This window comes from Rhinopithecus roxellana, chromosome 15 (assembly GCF_007565055.1).
Source record: "Rhinopithecus roxellana isolate Shanxi Qingling chromosome 15, ASM756505v1, whole genome shotgun sequence".
Classification (NCBI taxonomy): domain Eukaryota; kingdom Metazoa; phylum Chordata; class Mammalia; order Primates; family Cercopithecidae; genus Rhinopithecus; species Rhinopithecus roxellana.
In genome coordinates, this window is record NC_044563.1 from 968,840 (window position 1) to 992,636 (window position 23,797).

General features: G+C 64.8%; 1 protein-coding gene across 6 annotated transcripts in view; it reads left to right on the top strand.

Moving 5' to 3' along the window:
* The first annotated feature begins 1,309 nt into the window (after positions 1-1,309).
* The window catches only part of BRSK2 (BR serine/threonine kinase 2), a 65,246-nt gene continuing 42,758 nt past the window's right edge, over positions 1,310-23,797 (top strand). For 4 of the 6 annotated variants that reach the window (XR_004053746.1, XM_030918975.1, XM_030918973.1 and 1 more), the window contains exon 1: positions 1,583-1,771. Coding sequence is in view for 4 of the 6 variants with exons in the window: in XM_030918975.1 (XP_030774835.1) it covers positions 1,681-1,771 (91 nt within the window). In the remaining 2 variants the exon portion in view is untranslated. Of the gene's footprint in view, positions 1,772-23,797 lie in introns of all 6 variants that reach the window. The other 2 variants (XM_030918976.1, XR_004053747.1) reach the window with 2 other exon arrangements.

The window sequence follows — 23,797 nt, forward strand, 5'->3', positions numbered from 1 at the left end:
CACGGGCAAGATCTGGGACCCCCACTCTGCAGGGTTCCAGGTCCCCCTCACTTCTCCCCTCCCACCACCTTCTGCAGCATGGGCTTAAGGAAATATCAGTGCCTTTCTGCAAAGAAACAGAGGATCCGTCTAGGTCTGGCTGCCTCTTCGGCTGCCTGTGTTTAGATCTCCAAAGGCTGCTCCCGGCAGCCCCTGCCCAGCTGCTCAACCTGAAAGAGGGGTCGGCAGCAAGGGCTGGGAGGCGCCAGGGCGCTGCGGCCAGACCTCAGGTGAGTTGCTTGACTCAGCGCCGCGCGGGTCACTGTGGCATAACTGGGAATACTGCCGCTTCTCCCTCAGGAGCGGAGGCAGAGGACCACGTCCTTCTTGGGGGTTCAAAATTACTGCTTGGACAATGCCTGAGTGCAGCAGCCCCACAGACTCCCATGCAGTCCCGCCACCACGGGTGCAACACCCCCGCCCCGCATGCAACACCCGCCCCCTCCAGCGCAGCATGCCCCCCACGTGTGCAGCACCCCCAATGTGTGCAGCACCCCTGCCCCGAGTGCAGCACCCCTGCCCCGAGTACAGCACCTCTCCCCAGTACAGCACCCCCGCCCCGCATGCAACACTCGCCCCCCTCCAGCGCAGCATCCCCATCCCCCGCGCCTGCAGCACCCCCTTGAGGGGCAGGAAACTCTTTGGGACACCAGGGGTCACGCACTGCAGGGTAAAACCCCAGTCCTCGGCAGCCATCTGCAACCCCTCGCCATAGGCCCACCGCCTGCTCCGTCCCGGGATGCGCCTTAAGGGCGGGTCGGGCGGCAGCAGGAGCTCTGCTGCCTGATGGGACCGGACGTGGCAGGCGGCGGGCGGGAAGCTCCCAGGTCCCGGCCTCGCCCTGGCCTAGCCTGGCCCCCTCGAGTCTCCCCGAGCGCTCGCAGCGGCGGGGCGGGGCGGGGAGGCGCTGATTGGCCGGCGCGGGCACCACTTGCAGCCGCCGCCGCATCCCACTGCGTTCGTACAGGCTCGTGTCGGCTCGGCTCCGCTGCGCGGCCCGGCTCGGCTCGGCTCCCCTCAGCTCCGCTCGACTCCGCTGTTCGGCTCGGCTGTTCGGCTCGGCTGTTCGGCTCGGCTGTTCGGCTCGGCTGTTCGGCTCGGCTGCACGGCTCGGCTGCACGGCTCGGCTGTGCGGCTCGGCTCTGTTCGGCTCGGCTGCGCGGCTCGGCTCTGTTCGGCTCGACTCGGCCGCTGGGCTCGGCTGTTCGGCTCAGCTGCGCGGCTCGGCTCGGCTCTGTTCGGCTGGGCTCGGCTGCGGGACTCGGCTGTTCGGCTCAGCTGCACGGCTCGGCTCGGCTCGGCTCGGCTCGGCTGCGCGGCCGCGGACGGGCGTGCGCTGGGGGCGCGGGGCGCGGGGCGCGGGCCTTGGCGGCGGCGGCGGCGGAAGCCAGGTGCCCCCGCCCGCCCTGTCCTCTCGACGAGGCGGAGGCGTCGCCGCGGGCCGGGCCTCGGACTGCCGCGTCGGAGTGGACGCAGGGGGCGGCGGCGCAGGCGGACGCGGGCGGCGCAGAGCAGCGGGGCCCGCGGGGGCGCCCCGGCCCGGTCGGCGCGGACGGCTCTCGGCGGACGCGGGCGGACGCTGGGCGGCCCCTCCCTGCCCGCGCGCCCGGGCGCCCCTGGCCGGCGCCGGGCCCCGGAGCGATGACATCGACGGGGAAGGACGGCGGCGCGCAGCACGCGCAGTATGTGGGGCCCTACCGGCTGGAGAAGACGCTGGGCAAGGGGCAGACAGGTGCGTGCGGCCGGGGCGGGGGCCGGGACCGGGGAGGCCGCGCTGGCAACGCGTTGGGTGGGGGGCGCTCGAGGGAGGCCCCGGCCGCGAAGCCACACGCCCGGCCCGAGCCCCGGCCGCGAACAATGGGCGGCCCGTGCGCCCCCGTCCGCTCGTGCGTCCCGGTTCCGCTGCGGACCCCGCAGGCCGCTTGGCTGCGGTCGGCCGGGCGCGGCCCAAGGACACGCGGCGCGGGGCGCGCGGGCTGACGGGGGCGCACGGGCCGGGCCGGGCAGGCTCCCCTCGGGCCCCGTTGCAGGTGCGCGGCCCGGGCCGCATTGTGCGCCCCGGCGACCGGGCCCATTGTGCCGCGGGAGGAGGGGGCCGCGCGGGCGCCCATCTGCCGTCTGCCGCGGCCGCGCTAATAGGCGTGCTGCCCGAGCAGCTGCGCCCCCGGCGGGACTCCCACCTCCGTGCGCCGGCCACCGGGGCCTCCGGGCAGGCCCGATCTCCCTCCGCGGTGGGGGCGGGAGAGTGCGGGGACCTGCAGAGGGCTGGACAGCGCCTTGCGCTGCTCCGGCTCCGGCTCGGGCGGGCGGAGCGTCTGTGACCTGCATTCCCCCGGGGGAGGGAGAGGCCATTGGTGCCGGGACCAGAAGTGCGTGGGACCTGACCCGTGGAGCGGCCGCGCGGCCTGCCGGTGGAGGGGGCTTCCCGGTGGGGCCTGGCTGTCATTCTAGGGAACAGGCGGGTCCCTGTCTGTTCTAGGGAACCGGCGGAGGCCCAACCCAGGCCAGAGGCAAGCCCGGCTACCCTCGCGTGTGGCCAACTCTCCCCGGCCCGCTGGGCTTGGCTAGCCCTTCATCTGGTCCGTCAGGCGCGTTCACAGAGTCGCCTTTGTGGAGGCTGGGGCTCAGCCATTTTCTTTCTTCTCCCAGGACCGGCCTGTCTCTTGGTGTCCCCGAGGTCCCAGGGCACTGCCTTTCCCTTCCAATCCGAGAAGTTCCTTAGACCCGGGCAGGCAGGGGTGGAGGGAAGGAGGAGGAGGGCGCTGGTGCAGGGTGGAGGCTCAGCCCCTCACGGCTGCACAGAGGAGGAGCTGGGAGGTGGCGTTGGGAAAGGAAAGTGGGCCAGGCCCAGGCTCTTGGGGGAGGACCGTGGCTGTGATGTAACTAAGGCAGAGCTGCAGGAAGGGGTTTGGGCCGGGGGGTTCAGGGGAGCCCCCTTGCATTGGGTGCACAGCTTTCCCCCACCAGCCACGGCACGGAGGGGCCCCTGGCCACAGGGCAGGGTCTGGGCAGTTGGGGTGGTGTGGCCTGAGTTGGAGAGGAGGTGGCATTCAGCCCATGTCACCTGGGTTCAAAATTCTCGTCTTTCCCAGAAAGAAAAACTAGTTTGTGAAATCCGTGGTGAAGGAAGGGCCCAGGGCTGCGGGATGCAGGAGTCAGTGAGATAATCCAATTAGGGTCCCAATAAAATGTTGTTATAAGGAAACATCCGTGTGTAAGTGAAGATACGATGAGTTGTGTGCTGTGCGATGAGTTATGTGCTGTGCGCGGCCTCGGTGGGTAGGGGCTGGTCTCCAGTCTTCATAGGAGTTCTGCTGGCGGCAGTTAATTACGGGAGGTTTCCACTGTAATTAACAGTAATGAATACAAAAGGATGGGCTGTGTGTGTCTACAACGTGCTGAGAGAGAGATTTAGAAAACAGCTCGAGGGGGGGCACAAAGCGGCCCCTCTCTCCTGAGTTCTGACGGGCAGAGCGCAAGTGCGTCGCTGGCAGGGCCCTGGAGAAGGCCACCATTTCTGTGCATCTTCCCGTTGCTGCTGCTGAAGGCTCACCGGGAGTTGGGTGGATGTGGGGCCCTGAGTATGTGTGCTGGGCCACTTGGCAGCAGATGCCAGGAGAGCTGCCAGGTCCCAAGCTCAAGAGGCAGATAGGCTTCCTGCCAGGAGACCTCCGTGGGAGAACGGGAGGCTGGGTTTCTGGCCGCCACCGCCCGAGGACGGTCTGGTCCTGCCGTTGAGAACGCTTCTCCGGGGACCTGGACACAGGGGAGTTGTGGAGGCCTTGCTTGGGGGGCTGTTGGTGTGGACACGACTCCAGCCCCTTCCCTGTGTCTGTGGCTGGCAGTTTTGTTTGGCCCTCTCTGTTCATGTCCTCCCCTCTGCCTGAGTCCTTGAAAGTGGGAGCTGCTCGACTCGAGGTGGCCACTGAGAGGGAGGTGGTCAGTGGCAGTGGCAGTGAGCCTCATGGTACCACGAGAGCCCTTCCACCCAGCTGACCCAAGCTGGGGCCTGTTGGAAGGTGGGCCAAAAATATGCTCCAAAACCTGCCCTTGGGGAGTCTGGCCGTGTGGGGAGGGGAGACCACACAGCCTCCCTCTGGGGCCTGGACACCGCCGCTTCTAGGCGCTGCAGGGTCCAGTCGGCTGTCTTCTTGTGCCTTTCAGCGCGAGTGCTCCATGGTCTCCCCTGTGCAGCACCCGCCTGGCTTGTTGGGTCTGTGCCTCCTGCAGGGCCGGTGTGGCTGTATGGTTATCCTTCTGCATGGGGCGTCCTCTGCACAGCTCCCCTCGGTGGCCGTGGGGGTCGCCTCCAGTGGTCCCACTACTGGAGCCAGGCACCAGGTGAAGCTGTCAGAGCGCTGAGCAGCTGTGTAAGCCTCCTCGCTGGCTCCTCGTTGGTTTCTGGCCGAGACCTAGGGGGATGTAGTCTGGGGTCGGGGTGGGCACCCACCTGCAAAGGTGCTGCGCCAGCTTTTCTCGGGGCCGAGAAAGGCTTGTGTAGCCTCATCTGAGCTTGACCCCTGCAGGGATGCCGAGACACAGTCTCTGTGTGCCTTTGTCCCTGTGCCCCATCAGTACGCAGAGCAGGGCACCTTCTTGCCCAAACCTGGGCTCAGCTCCTGAAACCTGAGGGGCCAGGGAAGGCCCTGTGGGAGGAGCTGGAGAACCTTGGGCCCTTGGAGCTGTTCTTGGGGGCAGGTGGGTGGGCTGCATGGGACGATGAGAGGCCTGTCCTTGGGAATCCTCTGTCTGGGGCTCGGGAGAAGGAATGTGGCTGGGATAGGGCTCCCTGGGAGGGAGCAAAGGAGATAGGATGAGGGGCTGCACTGCAGCTCACCTGGCAGTGTTCACCTGCTGTGGTGTGGGGGAGGGCCCTAGGCTGCCAGGGACCTGGGACACGTTCTCAATAGCCTTTAGGAGAATTGAGCCCTGGTGGCTGCCAGGGTGGAGAGGGGTCCTGGGGTGGGAGGAGCCAGTGAAGATGGAACAGGTGAGGGGAGGGAGAGCCTGTGCCTGGGAGACCCTGGGGGTGACCCAAGTCCAGAAGCTGGAGGCAGATGTGGAGGGGAAGGAAGCTGGCCTGAGATGAGGTTGGTTTAGAAAGTTGAACAGGATGGGCAGTGATTGGCTGTGGTGTGCAGGCCCCTGGAGATGGGCCCCTGGAGATGGGCCCTTGGAGATGGGCCCTAGAGGTGGGCTGTGCAGGGCTGAGCCTGGAGAGCTCATGGGCAGACAGGACCCGGCAGCCTCCCTAGCTGTGAAAGTGGACTCAGCGTGGGGTGTCTGCTGCGAGACCCCGGGAATTCTGTGGCCCTCCCTGCATCAGGCCCTGGCCATCTGACCCCAGCTGTTTTGTTAGAGCGGCAGCCGCCTGGGGCTAGGCTGAACCCCTCATCTGCCCTGCACGGGGTTTCCACAAGCTTGAGTCTCAGGACGCTGTTCTCAAGGGTGCCATGCACAGAGGCCAGGGAGCCGGCATGGCGGGCAGCCCTCCCATCTGAAGTCTCCTTGCCCCCCAGAGTCCCTGGAAAGGCCCATTTGGTGTCATTGGGCACCATGCCAGTGACTGCGCCAGGGTGGAGGCCTCAAGTTGCTGCCCCTAGAGTCTTCCCACTCTGCATGCCCTCCGCAGGGAGCCCCCTTTCCAGCTGAGAGCTGGCCTTGAGTGTCCCTGTCAGGGCCCTTGGCACAGAGGTTCCGGGTGGTGAGGACAGGCAGTTCCCCAGGCAGGGGTGGGAGGGTCGTTGGAGGTGGGAGGGTCATTGGAGGCGGGAGCTGTAGGCCCTTGTCCTGTCCCCACCCACTGTGGCCTTGGGCACCTCAGGTGTGTGTGTGTGTCCCTGTTGACACAGGTTTCCCTGCCTTGTCACTGGCTGGCAATGGCTGAAAAGACACTGGGCAGAGGGCACCGCCCGGCCCTGACTGTGCTGGCCGTGCTGGCTGAGATGTGTGTACGCCATGGATTTCCTGGATGTGGGAGCGTCAAGGCCAGGCTGTGCCCCCACCCCCAGCGGTGCCAGGGAGGGCTTTCCAGAGTCACCGTGGCTGGCTGCCGCCCCGCCTGCTCCACCATCTGCCCAAGCAGGGAGTCGTGTCCAGAACCACCGGGGCACGCAGGGCCTGGGCTGTGATGCGAGGTTGGCCCCTAGGCTTCAAGGGGATCTGTGTGTGGCAGATCTCACGCGGGCCCAGCTGGGGCTACTACCAAGGGCTGTGGCTCCTGTCCACCACCAAAGCTCCAGGGACTGGGTCCCCACCATCATTGGCTGCCACGGTGGTCAGGGCCCCTTCCTTGCTCTGAGGGTGGCTGGGAGTGTCTTAAGGTTGTTGCTGCACCAGGTGTGTGTGGACCCCCACGTCCCCCACTCCTGGTGCCTCTTCCCTTCCAGCCGCCTGGAGGACTGAGTGGGGCCAGCAAGGCCTGTACCCCAGGACACCAGGGTTGCTCAGACTGGCTTCTGGACCTGGGCCTGAGTGACCTCTCCTGGTTCTCACTCCTGGAGTCGTCTGCTGAGTGACCCCGGGGCCTCTCATCATGGCCTCACCCTGCTCTGGTGCTCTGGGAGCCTTGCAGCAGACAGAGACCCCCTCCAGGCTGGCCCAAAGGCAGGTCCGACCCCAGTCCCTGGGAACAGACTGAGTGGGCTGCGCCTCCCCATTGGCCACTGGCTTCACCAGTCTGCCACTCAGGAGTAGCCGTCGGGAAGGCCCCTTCGCCATCACCTGGTGGAGCTTGTTTGAGGGCATCTGTGCCTTCCAGTCCTCACTAGGCACAGACCAACTTCTTTGGGCACCTGGGGAGGGTCAGGCTTTCTCTGAAGTCAGCAGCCCTGCTGGGCGCCTGGCACCAGGAGAGGAGGCGGGCTGACCCCTGTGACTGCCGGACGCCGGCATCCACCTGTGCGGGGCTGTGCCTGGATGGTGGCACTGTGGGGTGTCACCATGCAGTTCTGGGCCCTGCCCTCAGCTCTGGACAGCCCACCTGGACCCTGGCCCCTCGGAAGCAGAGGGACTGGGGCCTCAGGACCCCTGTGTGTGGAATGGGATTTCCCTGAAGCTTGTGCGAGGTTCCAGTGGCTGGAAACAGCATGCCGAGCAGGAGGACGGCAGATCAGCATCTGTCAGGCCCCTTGGGGCTTGCGTGTCTGGTCCTCTGTGCTGCCCTGAGCTCTGCAGGAAGTTAATGGCACCCCACCACCTCCTCTGTGCAGGGCAGCCCTGTTTTCACCTGTCGGGCTGGTGCCTGTCAGGCCCAAGCCCCAGGTCCTAGCCCGGGCTGATGGAGCTGCCTGCAGGCCTGCCCAAGGCCTCGTCCCAGGGATGTCCGCCGGGCCAGGCTGCCCTGAGCCAGCTGCCTGGGGCTCTGGACAAGATGGAGGCTGGGCTGGGGCAGAGGCTGCAGGGACAAAGCAGGGATTGTACCAGGCCGGCTGCCTTTCAGGGCCCGGCCCGCCAGGTCCAGGCCTTGTTCCACCGCCTCTGAGGGGCCAGTGTTCTGGGCCCAGCAGCTGGGAGCCAGGCCCCACCCACAGAGCAGTGCTCCCGAAAGTCCCGCTGTTAAAGAGAAACTCCTCGTTTTCCTGGAAGGCTCCAGCTTCCCAGACTCTTTCTGCTTTCAGTCCTGGGGCCCACGGAGGCTGTGGCAGACCTGCGCTGCTCTGACCCAGGGGCCTGGGCTGCAGGCTGGGCCTGGCTTCCTCTCCGAACCCTGGAGAGTGACAGCACCACCCCCGACAGATGGCAAGGTCCCATTGGTTGGCATGCGTCTCTCTGGGCACCGTGCTCCTTGTTGGGTGCCATGTCCTTGGGCTGAGCTTGGGTCCTGTCTGCCCTGGGGGTGCCATCCTGTGAGGACAGAGCTGCCTTTCCTGGGTGGCCATGGCAGCCTTGTGGCACTGGCTGAGAGGAACGGACGCTTCTGTGCTAGGGCTGGGCTGTGTGGGGCTGGGTAGGGCCGGTGGGAGTCCCAGGCACTTTGGCCTGAGGGGGATGGAGGTGCCCAGGGCATTCACGCCATCACTGCCCACTTGGTTTAAGCTGGAGCCCAGGGCCCTGGAGGGCAGGCTGGCCTTCCCTGCCCCAGGCAGAGGCGAGAGGGCGCCTGGACGGCCGCCTGCATGGTCCCGTGATACAGCGGGGACGGCTGCTCATGGGGCTGAGTCTCAGAGCTGTGGGTTGTTTGCGGGGGCACAGGGAGCCTGCTTGGCCCGGAATGTGGCCTCTGTGGGTGGCTTGGCCTGGGAGCCCCCGGGGAACCCCTTGTATGGGAGAAGGGGTCAGGATAGGGACTGAGGGGCAGTGCGTGGTGGTCCTTCATGCTGAGGGAAAGCCCTTCTGCACAGCTGGCGTCAGGCCCGTGTCCTCGGCACCCTGAGTCAGCCTCAGGACCAGCCGCTGCCTGAGCTGCCTGGTTGGGGCTGGCCTGGGCCCCTGATCGGCCGCTTCCCTGGGCGGGGGTGACGTCACTGCCCTGGGTCCGAGAGTTATCTTGTGCAGACAGAGGTGACAGGTGTGATGCCTGCCCCGGGAAGGGTGGTGGCCACGGTGGCCATGTCAGGCACTTTGATCCTGCCCCCTGGGGGTGCCAGGGGGTGGAGAGGCAGCCCCAAAGCTGGGTTCTCAGAGACCTGGGGTGGCCACATGGGGGCTCATTCAGCTGCCCCCTGTGCAGCCCCGTGGTGTCATTAACTTCCTGCAGAGCGCAGGGCAGCACAGAGGGCCAGCCAGGCCGGGGGCCGGAGGTTCCCTTCCCACACAAGCCCCGAGGGGTCCAGGCAGGAGGCAGTGGCCCCAGTCCGTAGAGGCCAGGGCAGCCTCTGCCCCAGGGTTAGGCTGCAGGCCCTGCTGATGTGGCTTCGGGAGCCCTGGTCCCCATGCTCAGGCTCCCTCCTGCTTATCTGTGATGGGGCCTGGGTGTACCCAGGTCCCTGGTAGGCACCAGGAGATGCTTGGGGTCCCCTGGAGCCTGGAGCCCTCCAGCCCTTCCACTTGCTTTTAGTGTTTGGGGTGGAGACTGGCCGTTGGCACCTGAGGCCGTCCCTGGCTTTCATCCTGTGCCATCCAGGGTCTTGGGGTCCCTCTGCCAGCCCCATGGTGACTTCTTGCAGACAGGGTTTGCAGGGGGCTACAGGATGACTCCGTCCCTTCCACAGCACACAGGCACCTCCAGCCAGAAGGAGCTGGGCAGGCAGACCCGCGCCAGGCCAGAGCCACAGAGCCATTGTGACTGGGGGTCTCTGGTCAGGACGTTCCTGTGCTGTTTGTTGTGGGCAAGGCCCCCAGGGCAGGGCCACCTCCAGGGTATGTGGTTCCAGACACTTGCTGAGGGTCACTTGTGTCCACACCGCGGTTTCCCTATCTGTGCAGTGGCTTGGACAGGACGGTGGGGTGGTGCCAGGGGGTTGCGCCTGCCGGGACTGAGCCCAGGGCCTGGCCCTGCCGCTGGGGCCAGCGTCACCCTCAGGTCAGAGCCAAGGAGGGGAGATGGCTTGTGGGCCAGGGTGCCTGAGGGTGGGGAGAAGCAGATCAGATGGCATCAATGTGTAGCTCTCACCCAGCCGATGGGATTTTTGTGGAGCTCTCTCTGCTGAGGACAGCGAGCGGGGAGCCATGAGCTGTGAACTGTGATAGGGATTGTGGCAAGGCCGGGCTGGTCAGCTGGGCCCAGCTGGGGACGCCAGGGCTGCATGGTCCCTCGGGGCTCAAACTGGTGGCTGCACCCCCAGGGCTCTGGGCTGGTGAGGAGCTTGTCCTGCCCATCCCTCTGCTGCCACAGTGACCCCGGACACATCCCATGTCACCCACTGTGGCTCTGCCTTCTGCCGGGTGGATGTGGGGGATTTGAGGTGCACGGGAAGCAGTGAGTTCTGGGCCTGACCGAATTCCCTGGTGCCATCGGGCCCAGCCTCCTTCGTCCTTGGTACCCTGGGGTGTGGTGGCTGAGCCCCAGCTCTGTGGTTCCCGAGGCTTTTCTGGGGTGGAGGCGTCACTCCACGTCCTGGTGTTTTCACATGGGAGCAGAGGAGAGTGCCCCAAGCCTGGCGTGCACCGCCCCGTAGCTGCCAGCAACACCCCCCACCTCTGTTATGCAGAAATAGTTCCAGGCACCGTTTATTGTAAACATTTGGGGTGCACATATAACAGAGAAACTCTTGAAAATCAAAGGGCTGTTATCACCCTGAGAAATTAGCACTGATTTCTAGAAACTGGTAGGAAGCCAGTCAGATGCTGGGATTTTAACTTTAAAAGAACGTTTCCCAGGCCTGGGCCTCCACCACCAGCCCAGTCTCCCTGCAGGAGGAACTGGACAGGTGCTGGGCTCTGCTTGGAGCCGTGGACTCAGTCTCCTGCCCTCTCCATGGCTGGGGGCTGCTCCCAGGGCACGGAGCCTTAGCGTTCCCTGGAGGCCCAGGCATGGGGTGGGCCTGGGCTCCACATCACTCAGGATTTTCCAGATGAAGCTGACACTGGTTGAGGGACCCCACTTGGAGAGCCGGGGTAGCGGTGGCCTCCTCTTCCATAACCTCTGACCCTGTATGGCAGCCGCGGGTACCATCTTCCACCCGTCCACGTCCTTCCTGGGCAGCAAATGCTGCCAGCACCAAGCTAGGCACAGGGCCAGCAAAATGCCCTGGCCCGCCTCAGGACACACATTCTGGAATGTTCACTGTGTGTCTCACACATGCAGGTGGTCTTGGGGGGCAGATGCCACGTGGGAGAAGTGGGGCCCTGTCAGCTCTGTTCTCCATTGTGGTGGGGGCAGGGAGTGGAGGACCCGCCGGCTCTGCCTGGGCCCTGCGGCCGCCCACCTGCGACACTGTGGCCCTGGGAGGCGTGCAGATGAGGAGCCAGCCCAGGGCTGGGGCCCTTCCCATCTAGCCGTGGCCCTCCCCAGGCTCCTTGTGGTGCCGGGACCCTGCGGCGTCTGCTCCTCTGGCCCAGAGACTGCCAGCAGCGGGTCTGTGTGACCCTCCTTCCTTCTGTCCCTGCTGGTGCCCGGCTCCCAGCCTGGCCTCAACTTGGGGCATGGGGGCTCATTTCATTCAGGCCACATGAGTGTCAGGACAGCCACTGTGGGGCATCAGGGAGGACCAACAGACAGAACAGTGGTGGGGCATCAGGGAGGACCAGCAGACAGAACAGTGGTGGAGCCGGTCACAGAGCTGCAGGGGGCAGGGGACGCCCTGCCCACTCCGCAGGCCTCTAGGCTCCCATCTTCACAGAGCTGCCCTGCCGAGGCGCCTGGCCTGTGTCCTCAGCACGTGCCCCTGGTGTCACACCTCACCTGTGAGCGGTTGATGCGCGGCTGCCCTCGCAGGTCTGTATTTTGGGATTTTCTGCCTGGTGTCTGTGAGTCGGTGCTCTCGCCTGGGGTACGGGTGCTCTCCCGGATGTGCCTGCGTCTCACGGTGAGTCTGTCTGCCTGGGATTGTCACAACCTGGAAGAATAGGTCGCTTTGCCAGCCCCCCACCTTCCTGCACGGTCTGGAGGGCTCAGGAGCCCCTGGGGCCAGGGCCAGCGTACCCGGAAGTATGTTCCTGGAGCGGGGGACCTCACTCCTGGGCCAGCAGCCCTGCCTCCTGCAGGCTGCTCAGAGCCCCTTCGGGCCCACGGCAGCCGCTGGCGCAGCCCCTGCCCGTCCTCTCTGGTCTCCAGGGAAGGCAGCGGCGGCCGTGGGTGGTACGGAAGCCCCTGCTCTGCTGCGTCGTCCCGGAGCGTCGTCCCGGAGCGGACTGTGGGGACACAGCAGGGAGCTCGCCAGCTTTGGGGAAGAGGAAGAGACCTTGCGCCCTGTCCCGCAGGCGGGGAGGCCCCAGGGAGCTGTCCAGCAGCAGCGGTGCTGAAGTCTGCAGCTTCGGCCTCCCGCGAGGGCGCCTGCCTTGGCGCTGGGTCCGCACAGCCCCGCTGCCCCTGGAGAGAGATGTGTGAGGGTCGGGGGGTTTTGGCAAGATCCCAAACCTGTCCTCAGCTGTGGGTCTCTGGTTTTGTGCTGAGGAGGGGCAGGAGGAAACCAAATGTGCTCAGTACCTCCTGCTGGCCAGTCCTCCAGCCCTGGGCCCTGAGCAGACCCCCAGGCCCCACCCCTCGTGCCCTGCCAGGGCCTCTCTGTCTTTAACTTGCAGGGGAGAGGGAGGGCCAGGGCCCCGCAGAGCTGAGGTTGCCCCTGCGTGTGGGTGCTGGAGAGCAGGCATGGAGCAGCCTGGGGAAGGCTGGGGGGCCTGGCCTCGCACTCTCCAGAGGCAGTGGGTGTCGGGGCTCCCTGAGGCAGGGCAGGCCCTGCGGGCTGTGGTGGGGTCTGATCCAGGTGCCCTGGAGCTCACTCCTGGGAGCCCTTTGTGACAAACTCGTCCAAGTCACCTTGTTTCAGGGCTCATGTGGCCTGAGGGTAGGTGACTTGCAGGAGGTTGAGAAGGTGGCCTTGGGGGCAGATGGGCATGGGCAGAGGAGCTACTGATGCAAACCCAGCTCCAGGCTGCCGCGACCTGAGCCTAGTCCACACCTGAGCCGCGCCTCCTGGGAGGAGCATTGCAGAGGGTGGGTGGTGCTGAGTGTAACCCTCTGGCTGCCCCACTCTCCTCCGGGGACTTGCCTCTAAGGCCAGCCGGGCCAGCCTTCCTGACTCCTCCTGGTGGGTGAAGGGCAGCGTACCCCTGGAGATCCCCCCACACAGGAGAGGGTCCTCTAGGGCCTCCTCTGATCCTGCCTGGGCACTGGTGGAGGGCCAGGACTCAGGAGGCCAGGACAGAAAAGGCCACTCAGGCCCACAGCCCCTCACTCCGGGACAGAGGGTCTCCTGCCAAAGGGAGAGGGAGTGGAGTGGGGGCAGCTGACGCACGGGGAGGGAACGGGCCTTGGGAGCCCAGCCCCCAGCACAGGAGGCGGGAGGGGCGCTGAGCTGGACAGCGAGGGGCTGCGATTGCCTCTTAGGAGACAGAGGGCTCAGATCAGCTGGGAGGTTTGTTGACCCTAAACCCCAAATCCCCAGGGATTTGTGACTAATCGAAGTGCACAGATGAGCACCTTCTCCAGCAAAAGCCGGGGCGGCCGAGGGCGTTTGCAGATGGTGTGGGCGGGAGGACGGGTGGGCCCCACGGGGCTTCCACCGGGGGAGGTGCCTGGCTGCAGGCATCTGCCTGGCCCCTGACCCATGGGGTGCTGAGTCCCCCATCCCACAGCTCGCCTGTGGGGCCAGCTGGCATGGGGCCTCGTCCTCAGGGGACCTGTGTCCACGCCGCCCTTCCCCTGGGGCAGTGCCCTCATCACTGCCTGCTATGACCGGACCGGCCAGGCTTGCCTGCTGGAGGGAACTTGGCAGTCGTCCCCTAGCCCAGGTTGGAGGCTGCTGTGTGTGGCAGAGCGTGTGAGGTGGCCACCCCTCACCCCAGGCCACAGCGTCACTGGCTCACTGGTCACTGTGGGGTCCTCCCCACCAGGGCTATCCTGCTGGTGCCCCTGCTGGTGCTGGGGGTTGGAACTGAAGGCTGCCCTCAGGCCCGAGGGCCCCGGGCTCCTGGCCTCAGCCCCCTCTCTGCTCTTTCCACTCAGGAGGCCACAAAACCCTTAGACTCATGGGGGATGGGCAGGGGCAGCGGAGGAGGGGCCTTGGCGGTTGGAGCTGGCTGTTTGGTGTGAAAAGGGGTAACTGACACCCCACCTCTGACAGTGTGGCCTGAGCTCCCGTCACCCCAGTTGGGTGGTATCTGACAACCCTGTTAGGTCCCTTACCTGCTGGTGCTGGGTGACAGTCCTGTTGTGGCACCTGGTGCACTGATGGTCGCCTGCGGACCCTGTGCTGGTGGGACAGAAGTGGGCTCTGTGCTGGGCTGTGTGGCTCGTGGTGACGTTGGATAGACCAAGCCCCCACAGGGCTTGTGCTGAGAGTGACCTGGGAATGTCCAGGCATATCTCAGGGAAACACGTTGAGTGCTTACCCACGTCGGGAGGCGGCCAGGCTCCAGGCCCCACTGCCCAGCTTGGGGTGGTGGCATCATGGGAGTTGGGATGGGAGGCAGGGGCAGCAGACCTGGTCAGATGGGGCGAACGGGGTGAGCCTGGCCTGGAGTTGTACCCAAGCCCCTGCTCCTCTCCTGGGCTTCACTCACCTGCTGGGAGACCTTCCAGGACCCTTGGCCTCTTCGGGTCTGTCTGGGCTTTCCTTAGAGGGGCCTGCCTAGCTCCGCTCAGCTTCTGGGGCTGTGTTGGGTGTCTCAGCTCCTTCCCACCCCTCTTCCTACCCCTCCAAGTCAGGTGGCAGCTGCAGGTCAAGGACTGACTCGCTTTGACCAGTCAGTGTGAGCTGAATTTGCATCTGTCTGGGTGAAAGCCTCCAGAGCCAGCACCCTCTCCCTTGCCCCACAGAAGCCGGTGTGGGTGCACAGTGCCTCTGGCCTGGCCCGGAGAGGTTGCAGACTCAGCCCTGTGGCCATTGTGTGGATTGCCCCTGCCGCAGCCGCCTGCAGGTGCCGCGGGATCCAGGTGCAGGGAGCTGGCTCCCTGCCCAGGGCCTTACGCCTCTGTGTTCCCCTCGTGTTTCTGGGCCCCATGTCCTTGATGCCACCCCTCTTCCTGACCCTGCTGTCCTGTCACATCCCCTCTTCGGGTAGTGGCCACGGGAGGAGGCCGTCGTCCCAGCCAGGCCTCCCTCTGCCTCAGCCTCCCAGGATGGACGTCCCATTGGCCGAGTGTTGCGCCTGCCTCTGCTCCTTGCCTTGCTCTGCCTTCCCCTCCATCCCTGTCCCGGCACCTGGAGGAGGTTGGGGTGGGGAAGGGTCCTCAGGGGAGACCATCTGCACGGCCCCTCCCTGGAGGTCAGCCGGAGCACCAGCCTCCGGAGGGCAGAGGGGGTTCCTGATGTGACCCCTCCCTCCAAGACCACAAGGCACTCAGCTGACGTTTGGAGGGCAGTAGCAACGGGCGTGGGCCTGCGGCCCCTGCCTCTCCCCCCTCTGCCCTTCCTGCAAGCCACCTGCTACCCGCTGCCCGCTAAGCAGCTCTATTCTTACTGCGCTCTGGAGATTACCTCTGCAGCGGCTCCTCTGGGACAGGCAGGCTCGCTGGGTTGGGGGCAGGGCTCAGCACTTCCGCCCTGTGGGAGGGTGACCAAGGGGCCCTGCATGGAGTCCCTCCCCAGCTCTCGCTCCCCCCGTGTCCTGGCACAAGGCCCCTGAAGGTGTGGCAGGCAGGCGGGCATGCAGGCCTCCATCTCTGGTGGTCTAGGGGGTGGGGGTGGCTCTCCAAGGGGTGTGGGCCTCCGTCTCTGGTGGTCTAGGGGGTCGTGGAGGGTCTCTCTGAGGGGCCTGAGCAGCCTCCAGCCCCTCCCCAGGGAGGTCAGTCGCCCTGGGAGGGGGCTTGGTAGCGGCCCGGGCCAGGCTGCCTTGTCCACAGCCCTGGGCCAGCCTGTGGGGCAGGGAATATGGACACTGCCCTCCCAGCCCTCTGCTCAGGACCCTCCACCCCTCCCCACTTGGCACAGGAGCTGATGATGCTCCTGAAGCCCTGCGTGCCAGCTGGGTTGGGAGGTGTGTGTGTGTGTGTGTGTGTGGCATGTCTGCATGTGCAGGTGTGTGCGTGCATGCCCACCTGTGTGTGTAGGTGCCAGCCTTGCCCAGCTTTCCCCCGTGGCTTGTGAAGCTCAGGATGGCTGGCGGAGTCGGTAGCAGCCCCACCGTGTGAAAGTTGAGTAGTTGCGATCCTAGGGCTTGCCTGCAGCCAGTACCCCACAGTTATAGGCAGCGACCTGCCAGCCCCAGCCTCTTCTTCTAGGAAAACATGCCCTGTCCTGCTCAGGGGTCTGAGATGGGGGACTGACCAGCAGCACCAGCTCCCCACAAGGGCACAGGCTTGGCCGTTGACCTTTGCTCCCCAGCTGTGAGGACCCAGGGTTGAGCCAGGAAGATGGGGTGTGGAGCTGTTGGGCTCAGGGCAGCCTGAAGAGTGTGCTCTGTGCCGAGGTGGGGAGATGCGTCCTTTCCTGGTGTGGCCCCAGCCAGCGACCTGCATCTCCTGCGCCCAGTCCTTCCTGCCTGCCTGCGTGGCAGTGACCCCATCCAGCCCCTGCTCCTTGCCCCCGTAGGCCCCGCACCCCTTGCAGAGTGACTGGCCCAGCCCCAGGGGCCCCTCCTGTCCATATCAGACCCTGGTCCGCACCTGTGCCATTCCATCCCCAGCCTTCCCAGATCCCCACAAGGCCCCACAAGCTCCTAAACCCACCCAAGATATGGAGACAGGACCCTCCCAACTCTGCCCCAGCTGCCTCACCCTCTTTGTTGCCTGCACCCCTGCCGAGGTCAGGGTGTCCCTTGGCCAGCGGCTCCTCCTGGCTGCCCTTCTCCCAGGCTTGCCTTCCCCTCCTCCTGCCCAGCCTTCCCCTCCTCCTGCCCGGCCTTCCCCTCCTCCTGCCCGGCCTTCCCCTCCCTGCCTGGCCGCCAGAGGCCACTTAGAAGATAAGCTGGGCCCAGCATGGTGGCTCACACCTGGAATCCCAGCACGTTGGGAGGCCAGAGCGGGTGAATCACAAGGTCAGGAGTTCAAGACCAGCTTGGCAGCCAGGTGCAGTGACTCATGCCTGTAATCCCAGCACTTTGGGAGGCTGAGGCGGGCGGATCACGAGGTCAGGAGATCGAGACCATCCTGGCTAACACGGTGAAACCCCGTCTCTACTAAAAATACAAACAAACAAAATTAGCCGGGCGCGGTGGCGGGCACATGTAGTCCCAGCTACTGGGGAGGCTGAGGCGGGAAAATGGCGTGAACCCGGGAGGTGGAGCTTGCAGTGAACTGAGATTGCACCACTGCACTCCAGCCTGGGTGATAGAGCTAGACTCTGTCTCAAAAAAAAAAAAAAAAAAAAAAAAAGATAAACTGAGCCACACCTGGGCTGTCCCTGCCACTTAGGACCCCAGAGGGCTCAGCCACTTGCATGGGGGGCGAGCAGAGCTGGTGTTCGGCAACACGGGAGGGCCAGGGCTCCCGAACCCCTGCAGAGGATACCAGCGAGCCCCAAGCTCTTAGAATGGGCCACACAGAGCTGGCATGAGGAGGCCTGCAGAGGCCAGGACAGCTGTGCCCAGCACTCGGCCCCCTGCCGGCTGTGCTGCTGGAGGGTATGGGGGTGGACCTGTCACTGGGCCATCGCAGGGCCGGGGGAGGGGCTGGAGGGTGCGGGGGTGGGCCTGTCACTGGGCCGTCGCAGGGCTGGCAGGGTGTCAGCCTGCAGCTCGGAAGAGAGGAGCCCAGTTGTCTGCTCCCTCCACGAGGCTGCTGAGGTGCATGCATGTGTGTGCACGTCCGTGTGCAGGTTTGTGTGTGTGCGCCTGTATACCTATTAGTGTGTGTGTGCGCGCGTCTGTGTGTGTGTGCGCGTGTCTGTGTGTGGCGCATTGACATGTGCAGGTATGTGCGTGTGTGCCTGCCTGTGTGTGCAAACGTGTGTGTGCGTGCGTCTGTGTGTGCAGGTCTGTGCATCCTTATCTGCCTGCACCTGGGATGACAGGCAGAGGCTCCTGGGGTTTTGCAGGGAAGGGGGCCCCAACGTCACCATGGCACTTTGGTAGCCATCCCCTGGGCTGCTGAGGGTGGGGCCTGGCAGGTGCAGAGTGGAGGGAGCTGCAGGCCCTAGAGGAGGCTGCTGTGGTGGCTGCGGCCTCTGCGTGGGCCCCCCACATCTGCTGTCGCTTTCCCATCCCAGCCCTCTCTGAGGCTGGCGTGGGTCACTAGCTCTGACTGGCTCCCGCTGGCCACCTCTGCGGTGTCTGCTACAGAGGGCCCTGCTGGCCCCTGTGCCCCTCTGGCTATGCCATGGTGTCCACACAGGAAGTGTGTTCCCAGCCCCACAGAGTCCACTTGGGGGGCTTCTCACGTCGGACCCTTGGCCACAGCGTCACACTCATCTTCCCTTCACGGACCCCCTCTCCGAGGCCCTTGTTCGTGCTGTCTATCCTGCATGACCTTCAAGGAAATTGCTAACCCCCAGGGTACCACCTCCTTCATGGGGTGCCTCAGGCCCCAGCTGTGCGGGGGTTCGAGCAGCTCTGGGGGGTTCTAGACCCTCTAGGGGCCTCCACACAGCCCCTAAACCAGGACACTAGCTTCAGAGACTGAATCACCGAATAGTTACAGGATTCAGTCAAAATGTTTCATCGGGGCCGGGCGCGGTGGCTCAAGCCTGTAATCCCAGCACTTTGGGAGGCCGAGACGGGCGGATCACGAGGTCAGGAGATCGAGACCATCCTGGCTAACACGGTGAAACCCCGTCTCTACTAAAAAAATACAAAAATCTAGCCGGGCGAGGTGGTGGGCGCCTGTAGTCCCAGCTACTCAGGAGGCTGAGGCAGGAGAATGGCAGTAAACCCGGGAGGCGGAGCTTGCAGTGAGCTGAGATACGGCCACTGCACTCCAGCCCCGGCGACAGAGCGAGACTCTGTCTCAAAAAAAAAAAAAAAAAAAAAAAAAAAGTTTCATCGGGCTAATCTCACAATATTGACTTGTGAAAACCGGTTAAGTGGTAGTCTAACGTGATCATCTGGGCTCCGCTGGGACTGGGTCCCGCCGCCTCCAGGCAGGTGCAGCCTCCAGGAGGGTTTTCCCAGAGTGCGGGCAGGCCCGGCAGGGAGGGGCTGTTTGCTGCTCCATTTGCCCAGTGTGCCCTCAGATCCACAGCCTCAGGGCACCTGTGCCCTCCAGGGAAGGCCGCCTGGGTCTCCTGCCCACCCTGGAGTTGAGCCCACCTGCCCTGCAGCTAGAGCGGGCGGGGGCTGCCCAGGCGCCTCCTTCATCACCTCTTGGTGGAGGGCTCCTGGTCCCAGGTCCTTCCCCTCCAGAATCCACCTCTGAGCCCCATGCCGTCCACAGCCCATCCTCTGGCCTCCCTGGGGCGAACGGTGAGGCTCATGGCGTGGGGAGCACAGGGCGGGCCTGGCCTTGGGCCCCAGCCTCCCTCCACCACTTCCCAGAGCCCACAGTTCCACTGCTGGGGCTTTCTCTTGGCCACCTGGCCGGTTCCCCTCCCTGTGTCCAGCAGCCCCCTGCAGCCCCACACTCATGCCCCAGGGATCCATCCAGCTCCTGCTGATCCGTCTCGTAGCCCCTGGCTTTGGGGAGGGTGAAGTCCAGGGTCCCAGGTCACCATCCACCTTAGGAGTCCAGCGTCCAGCCCCAGGGCAACAGTCATGGGAGAACTGGGGAGGAGGCTGTGTGGGGTGGGGGTCTTCACACAGTAGCCACCAGGCTGGGGGTATCTTGAGGCCAAAGCCTGTGCCAAGTTCACTCTGTCTTCCCAGGAGACACCTGAGTGCTGCGGCCACTCCTTGTCAGGTCCAGGGTCTGGACCCTCAAGGACACCCCTGTGGCTGCCATCCTGACAAGCAGAATTCACCACAGACCCTCAACCTGATGGCACAGGTCAGGGTTCACATCGGAACCCTTCCCGCTGGTCCCTACTACATCTGAGAGTGAGTCTGGTGGGGTGTGTGTGCACATCTGTGTGTGCAGTGGTATGTGTGCATATCTGCTTGTGCAGGTGTGTGTGTGTCTGCCTGTGCAGGTGTGTGTGTGTGCACATCTGCCTATGGAGGGGTGTGTGTGTGCACGTCTGCCTGTGCAGGGGTGTGTGTGTGTTTTCCTGTGCTGGGGTATGTGTGCATATCTGCCTATACGGGGTTGTCTGTCCACCTGTATGGAGATGTATGTGTGTCTGCCTGTGCAGGGGTATGTGTGTGTGTATGTGTCTGTACAGGTGTTTGTATGCCTACGCAGGGCTGTGTATGCACATTTGCCTGTACAGGGGTGTGTATGTCTGCCTGTGTGGGCATGATGTGTGTCTGCCTGTGCAGGGGTGTGTGTGTGTGTGTCTGTCTGTGCAGGGGTGTGCGTATGTGTCTGCCTGTGTCTGCCCATGCAGGGATGTATGCGTGTCTGCCTGTGCAGGGATATGTGTGCACATTTGGCTGTGTGGGTTTGTGTGTGTCTGCCTGTGCAAGAGTGTGTGTACACACATCTGTGTGTGCTGTCTGACCCCAGAGGCATGGGCCTGGCTTTCCTAAGGGCCTGCAGTTCCCACTTGGGTTCTCTGCCCCGCCCCAGCCATCCCCTTCACCCCTTGCTGCCTGGAGCTGGGGTAGTCGGGGAGAGGCTGGGGCTGCAGACGGGCAGCTGGCCTCCTCATGCTCCCAAGGCCACCTCGTCTCCCTGTGCTCAGTTGTGCTGCTTGGGCCGTGGGATCGGAGCTCCTTTGCACAGGTGTTAGTCATCTGTGTTTCTTTTCTTTTGAGAATCGTGTTTCCTTAGAGAATTACCTGTCGTTGGCTCATTTAAAACAGTTGGGGTGTTGGTGGTTTTGTAATGAACTGGTCAGAGCACTTTCCATGAGGAAGGCCGTTCCCCCCAGTTCGCTGGGGCTGCCCTACTCAGGGCGTGCTGGGGGTTTTGAGTCACTTCCGTGTCTCCTTGGAGGCTGCGTGGCGTCTGCGGAAGTTGGTGTCTGTGCCGTGTGGTTCTATTTGTGGGTGTTGTAGAGAATGCGCCGTCCAGAGACAGAGCCGCTGCTGTGGTGGGTGGGGGGTGCCTGAGGGGCACAAGGACGCTTTGGGGGTGTCAGGTGTGTTGGCCCCCAGGTCGTGGTTTCACACACGTGTGCTTTAAATGTGTCCTGGCTGTTGTGTGTCAGTCACGCCTCCACAGAGCTTTGGGAACAGCCGAGATGGGGAGCCTGCCGGAGACAGGTTTTCTGAGCCCACCAGTGGCTCCAAAAGCAGAGGGAATAGCCCTGCGTGCAGATGGGATGCTCATGGCGTCATCCTCGCAGAGCGGTGACGGGCACAGAGTCGGGGTTCGGGGGTTTGTGACGTTGGCCTCGCAGAGCGGTGACGGCCCAGAGTCTGCGCCCAGTGCAGTCATGCTGCTGTGTGCAGTGGGTGCTGGGCCTGCAGACCTCGGTGCTTTGAAGGCCCCACTGCCAAGCACAAGACGCCCCTTTTGTCCTCAGTCAGGCTCTCTGGTCCCCGGGAGTGGATTTGGGGACTGTGAGTGCCAGGCACACACCGTGTCCCTGAGGGCTGGTTACCCACCCAGGCACACCCGTGGCCCTGAGCCAGCACAGCCTGACGCCTGCCCTCAGAAGCCCCCACCTGCCTAGGGTGGGGCCGTGGGGGAGGCTGGTCCTCCATTCTCGGGGACTGGGGGACCCCCCTTCTGGTTGAGAAGGCCACAGGTGCCCCACCCACCCCCGGCACAGCAGGGCACCACCCAGACCACCCTGGCCTGAGGAGGAGGTTTGGCAGCCGCATGGTAGGAGGGCCTGTGATGGCCCTTTTGTGCAGAAGGTGGGTGTTCCCTGGTCTCAGAGGCCAGGGCCCTTGCTGGCTGGGGTGGGGGCTCCCGCCCAGGGCCCCGCTGAGGGGGGCAGGAGCAGGGGCGGGAAGAGCAGCCGTGCGTCTGCCTTTTCTGCTCCCGTCACCATGGCAACAGATGGAGATTTGGCAGGAAGGAGGAGGGGGCGGGCTTTGGAGGAGGCAGCCCAGGTTTGGAGACCAGCTGGGGATCCTCAGGGGCCTGAGGTGGGGGCTGCAGCCTCAGGCTGGCTGGGTTCCTCCTCCCTGGCCACTGGGCCAGCCTTGCTGAGGGGAGAGTGGGCTCTGGATGTCCTCTGAGCTTCCTGCCTCACGGCCTTGCTCCTGGGCCACAGCAGCAGGAAAGGGGCTGGAGCAGGGGGCCCAGTTCTGCCCCATCTGGCCCTAGTTTGGGGAGGGAGCCTGGCAGGGCACCAGCCTCACCCTGTGAGCCCTGAGGGCCACCCCAGCCGATGGGCACATCCCCGCCGGCCCTGCACCCCACCCTTCCTCTGCTCCCCAAGAGAGCCCAGGTCTGGCCAAGCGGTGGGCAGGGGGAGGGGCTGCCCGTCACAGAGTGCCAGCTGGCCACACTCCCGGCCCACAGCTGCTCCAGCCGCGCCACCACAAGGCCAGACCTGGCTCTGCCCACAGCCCAGCCCAGCAGGTGTGTGCCGTGCTCCCTGACTGGCCAGGGCCCCTGTGCACTCACACGCGTGCTCAAGGTGGAGTGTGCTCACACGTGAGGGATGCAGCCCCTGCAGCAGGGACGGGGCACCTCGCCAGCACCTTCTGGGCTGCACCTGCCGGGAGGGCCAGCTGTGCGGCCTGCCCCCGTATGTGGAGGCTTCTGTCCATCAGCCTGACTTGGCATCCGGGCCCTCGTCTCGCCCTCCCCAAAAGAGCTCAGCCCTTGTGCTGCGCTGTCCTGTGGGGAACGTATCCTCGGTCACTGGCCTTAGCAGCAGTGTGGTGGGAGGAGTCTGAGCTCTTTGGTCGGCAGGGCCAAGGGAGCAGGTGCCCTTGGAAAATGCGAAAATGCGGGACGGGGTCGGGCTGGGGGGAGGGGTTCAGTGGTGGGGGGGCCCAGCGGAGCTGGTGTGTTTATGAGAAAACCTTTCCTGAGCCAGGGACAGTGGCTGGGGGGTCAGATATGGCAGCCCCAGCCCAGATAGGATCCTCCTGCCTGCTAGGAGTGGGCAGCGGCGACCTGGCCACCCAGAGCAACTCTGCGTCTCAGGCCTGTTGGGTCTCTGCCCCGGCCACACACAGCAACCGTGTGTCCCAGGCCCATCAGGTCTCTGCCCCAGCCACATACAGCAACCCCGTGTCCCAGGGCCATCAGGTCTCTGCCCCGGCCACGCACAGCAACCCCGAATCCCAGGCCCAGCTGATCTCTGGCCCAGGGCACAGTCTTGGCAGTCACTGCCAGGGGGCAGGACCGCCTATGGCCTCCCACCATGCACACCCTCCCTGACTGCTGCAGGCCTGAGGGGTGGATGGGTGGGGCTCACTGCAGGTGCTGCCCCCAGCACCCCAGGCCACCTTCTTCTCGTGTTAGGAGCCCATGTTCGGAACCCCCATTCCTGGGGCGGATGGGGCTGGGCAGGGGCTGGGGTGGGTCTCTCCCCATCTCATGGCTCCAGCTCAGACCTAAGCCAGGATCTCTGGTTGAAGCCAGCCAGAAGTCTAGCTGCTGTGAGCTCCCCTGGGGGCTTCTGCCTCCCACATGGTCCCTGGGGATGCCCCTCAGAACAGCCCCTAGGGGTGGTGTGCCCTGACCCCACTGTTCACTGGGGTCAGCCTGGGGGACCCTGCCTCTGGCCCACTTCTCCCACCCTGCAGCCCCTTGCAGGGTCCACTAGGAGACTCACAGAGGCAGGGCCCCAGGACCATGGCAGGAGACCCATCCCTCTCGGAGGCCAGGGTCTTCTGCAGGGCCTGAGCTGTCTCTGTCCAGCCCCGAGGGCCCTGGCAGTGGTATCTCTGTGGGAGGAGGGGCCCTCTGCCCAGGCTGTGCCCTGGCCTTCTGCCCTGGGAGCCCCACAGCCCACATGGGCCTTGGCACCCAGCTCCCCAGTAGGACTTCTGCAAGCCAGGAAGGAAGTGGGCATGGGCGTCTGTGTGCCTGGAGCTGAGCCACGTGGCCTGGGCTCCCTGCACTGCCCACCACCCACTGACCCTGACCACACAGGTCCGCAGCGGGGCCTGGGCAGAATGGGGAAACCAAGAGGAGGGGCCTGAACTGAGCCCGGGGTGGTGGGGCCTGGCACCCCCACTCTATCAGCCCCTCCTGCCGTCTCTGGGGGCATCAGTGGCCCCAGAGCCGAGGAGCAGCCTGAGGGGCTGAAGCTCAGGCGAGGACAGGTGGGCGGCTGCTGCTACACAGTGGTGGGCAGCCACAGCGCCAGCCTTGCCTTCCGCCCCGAGGAGA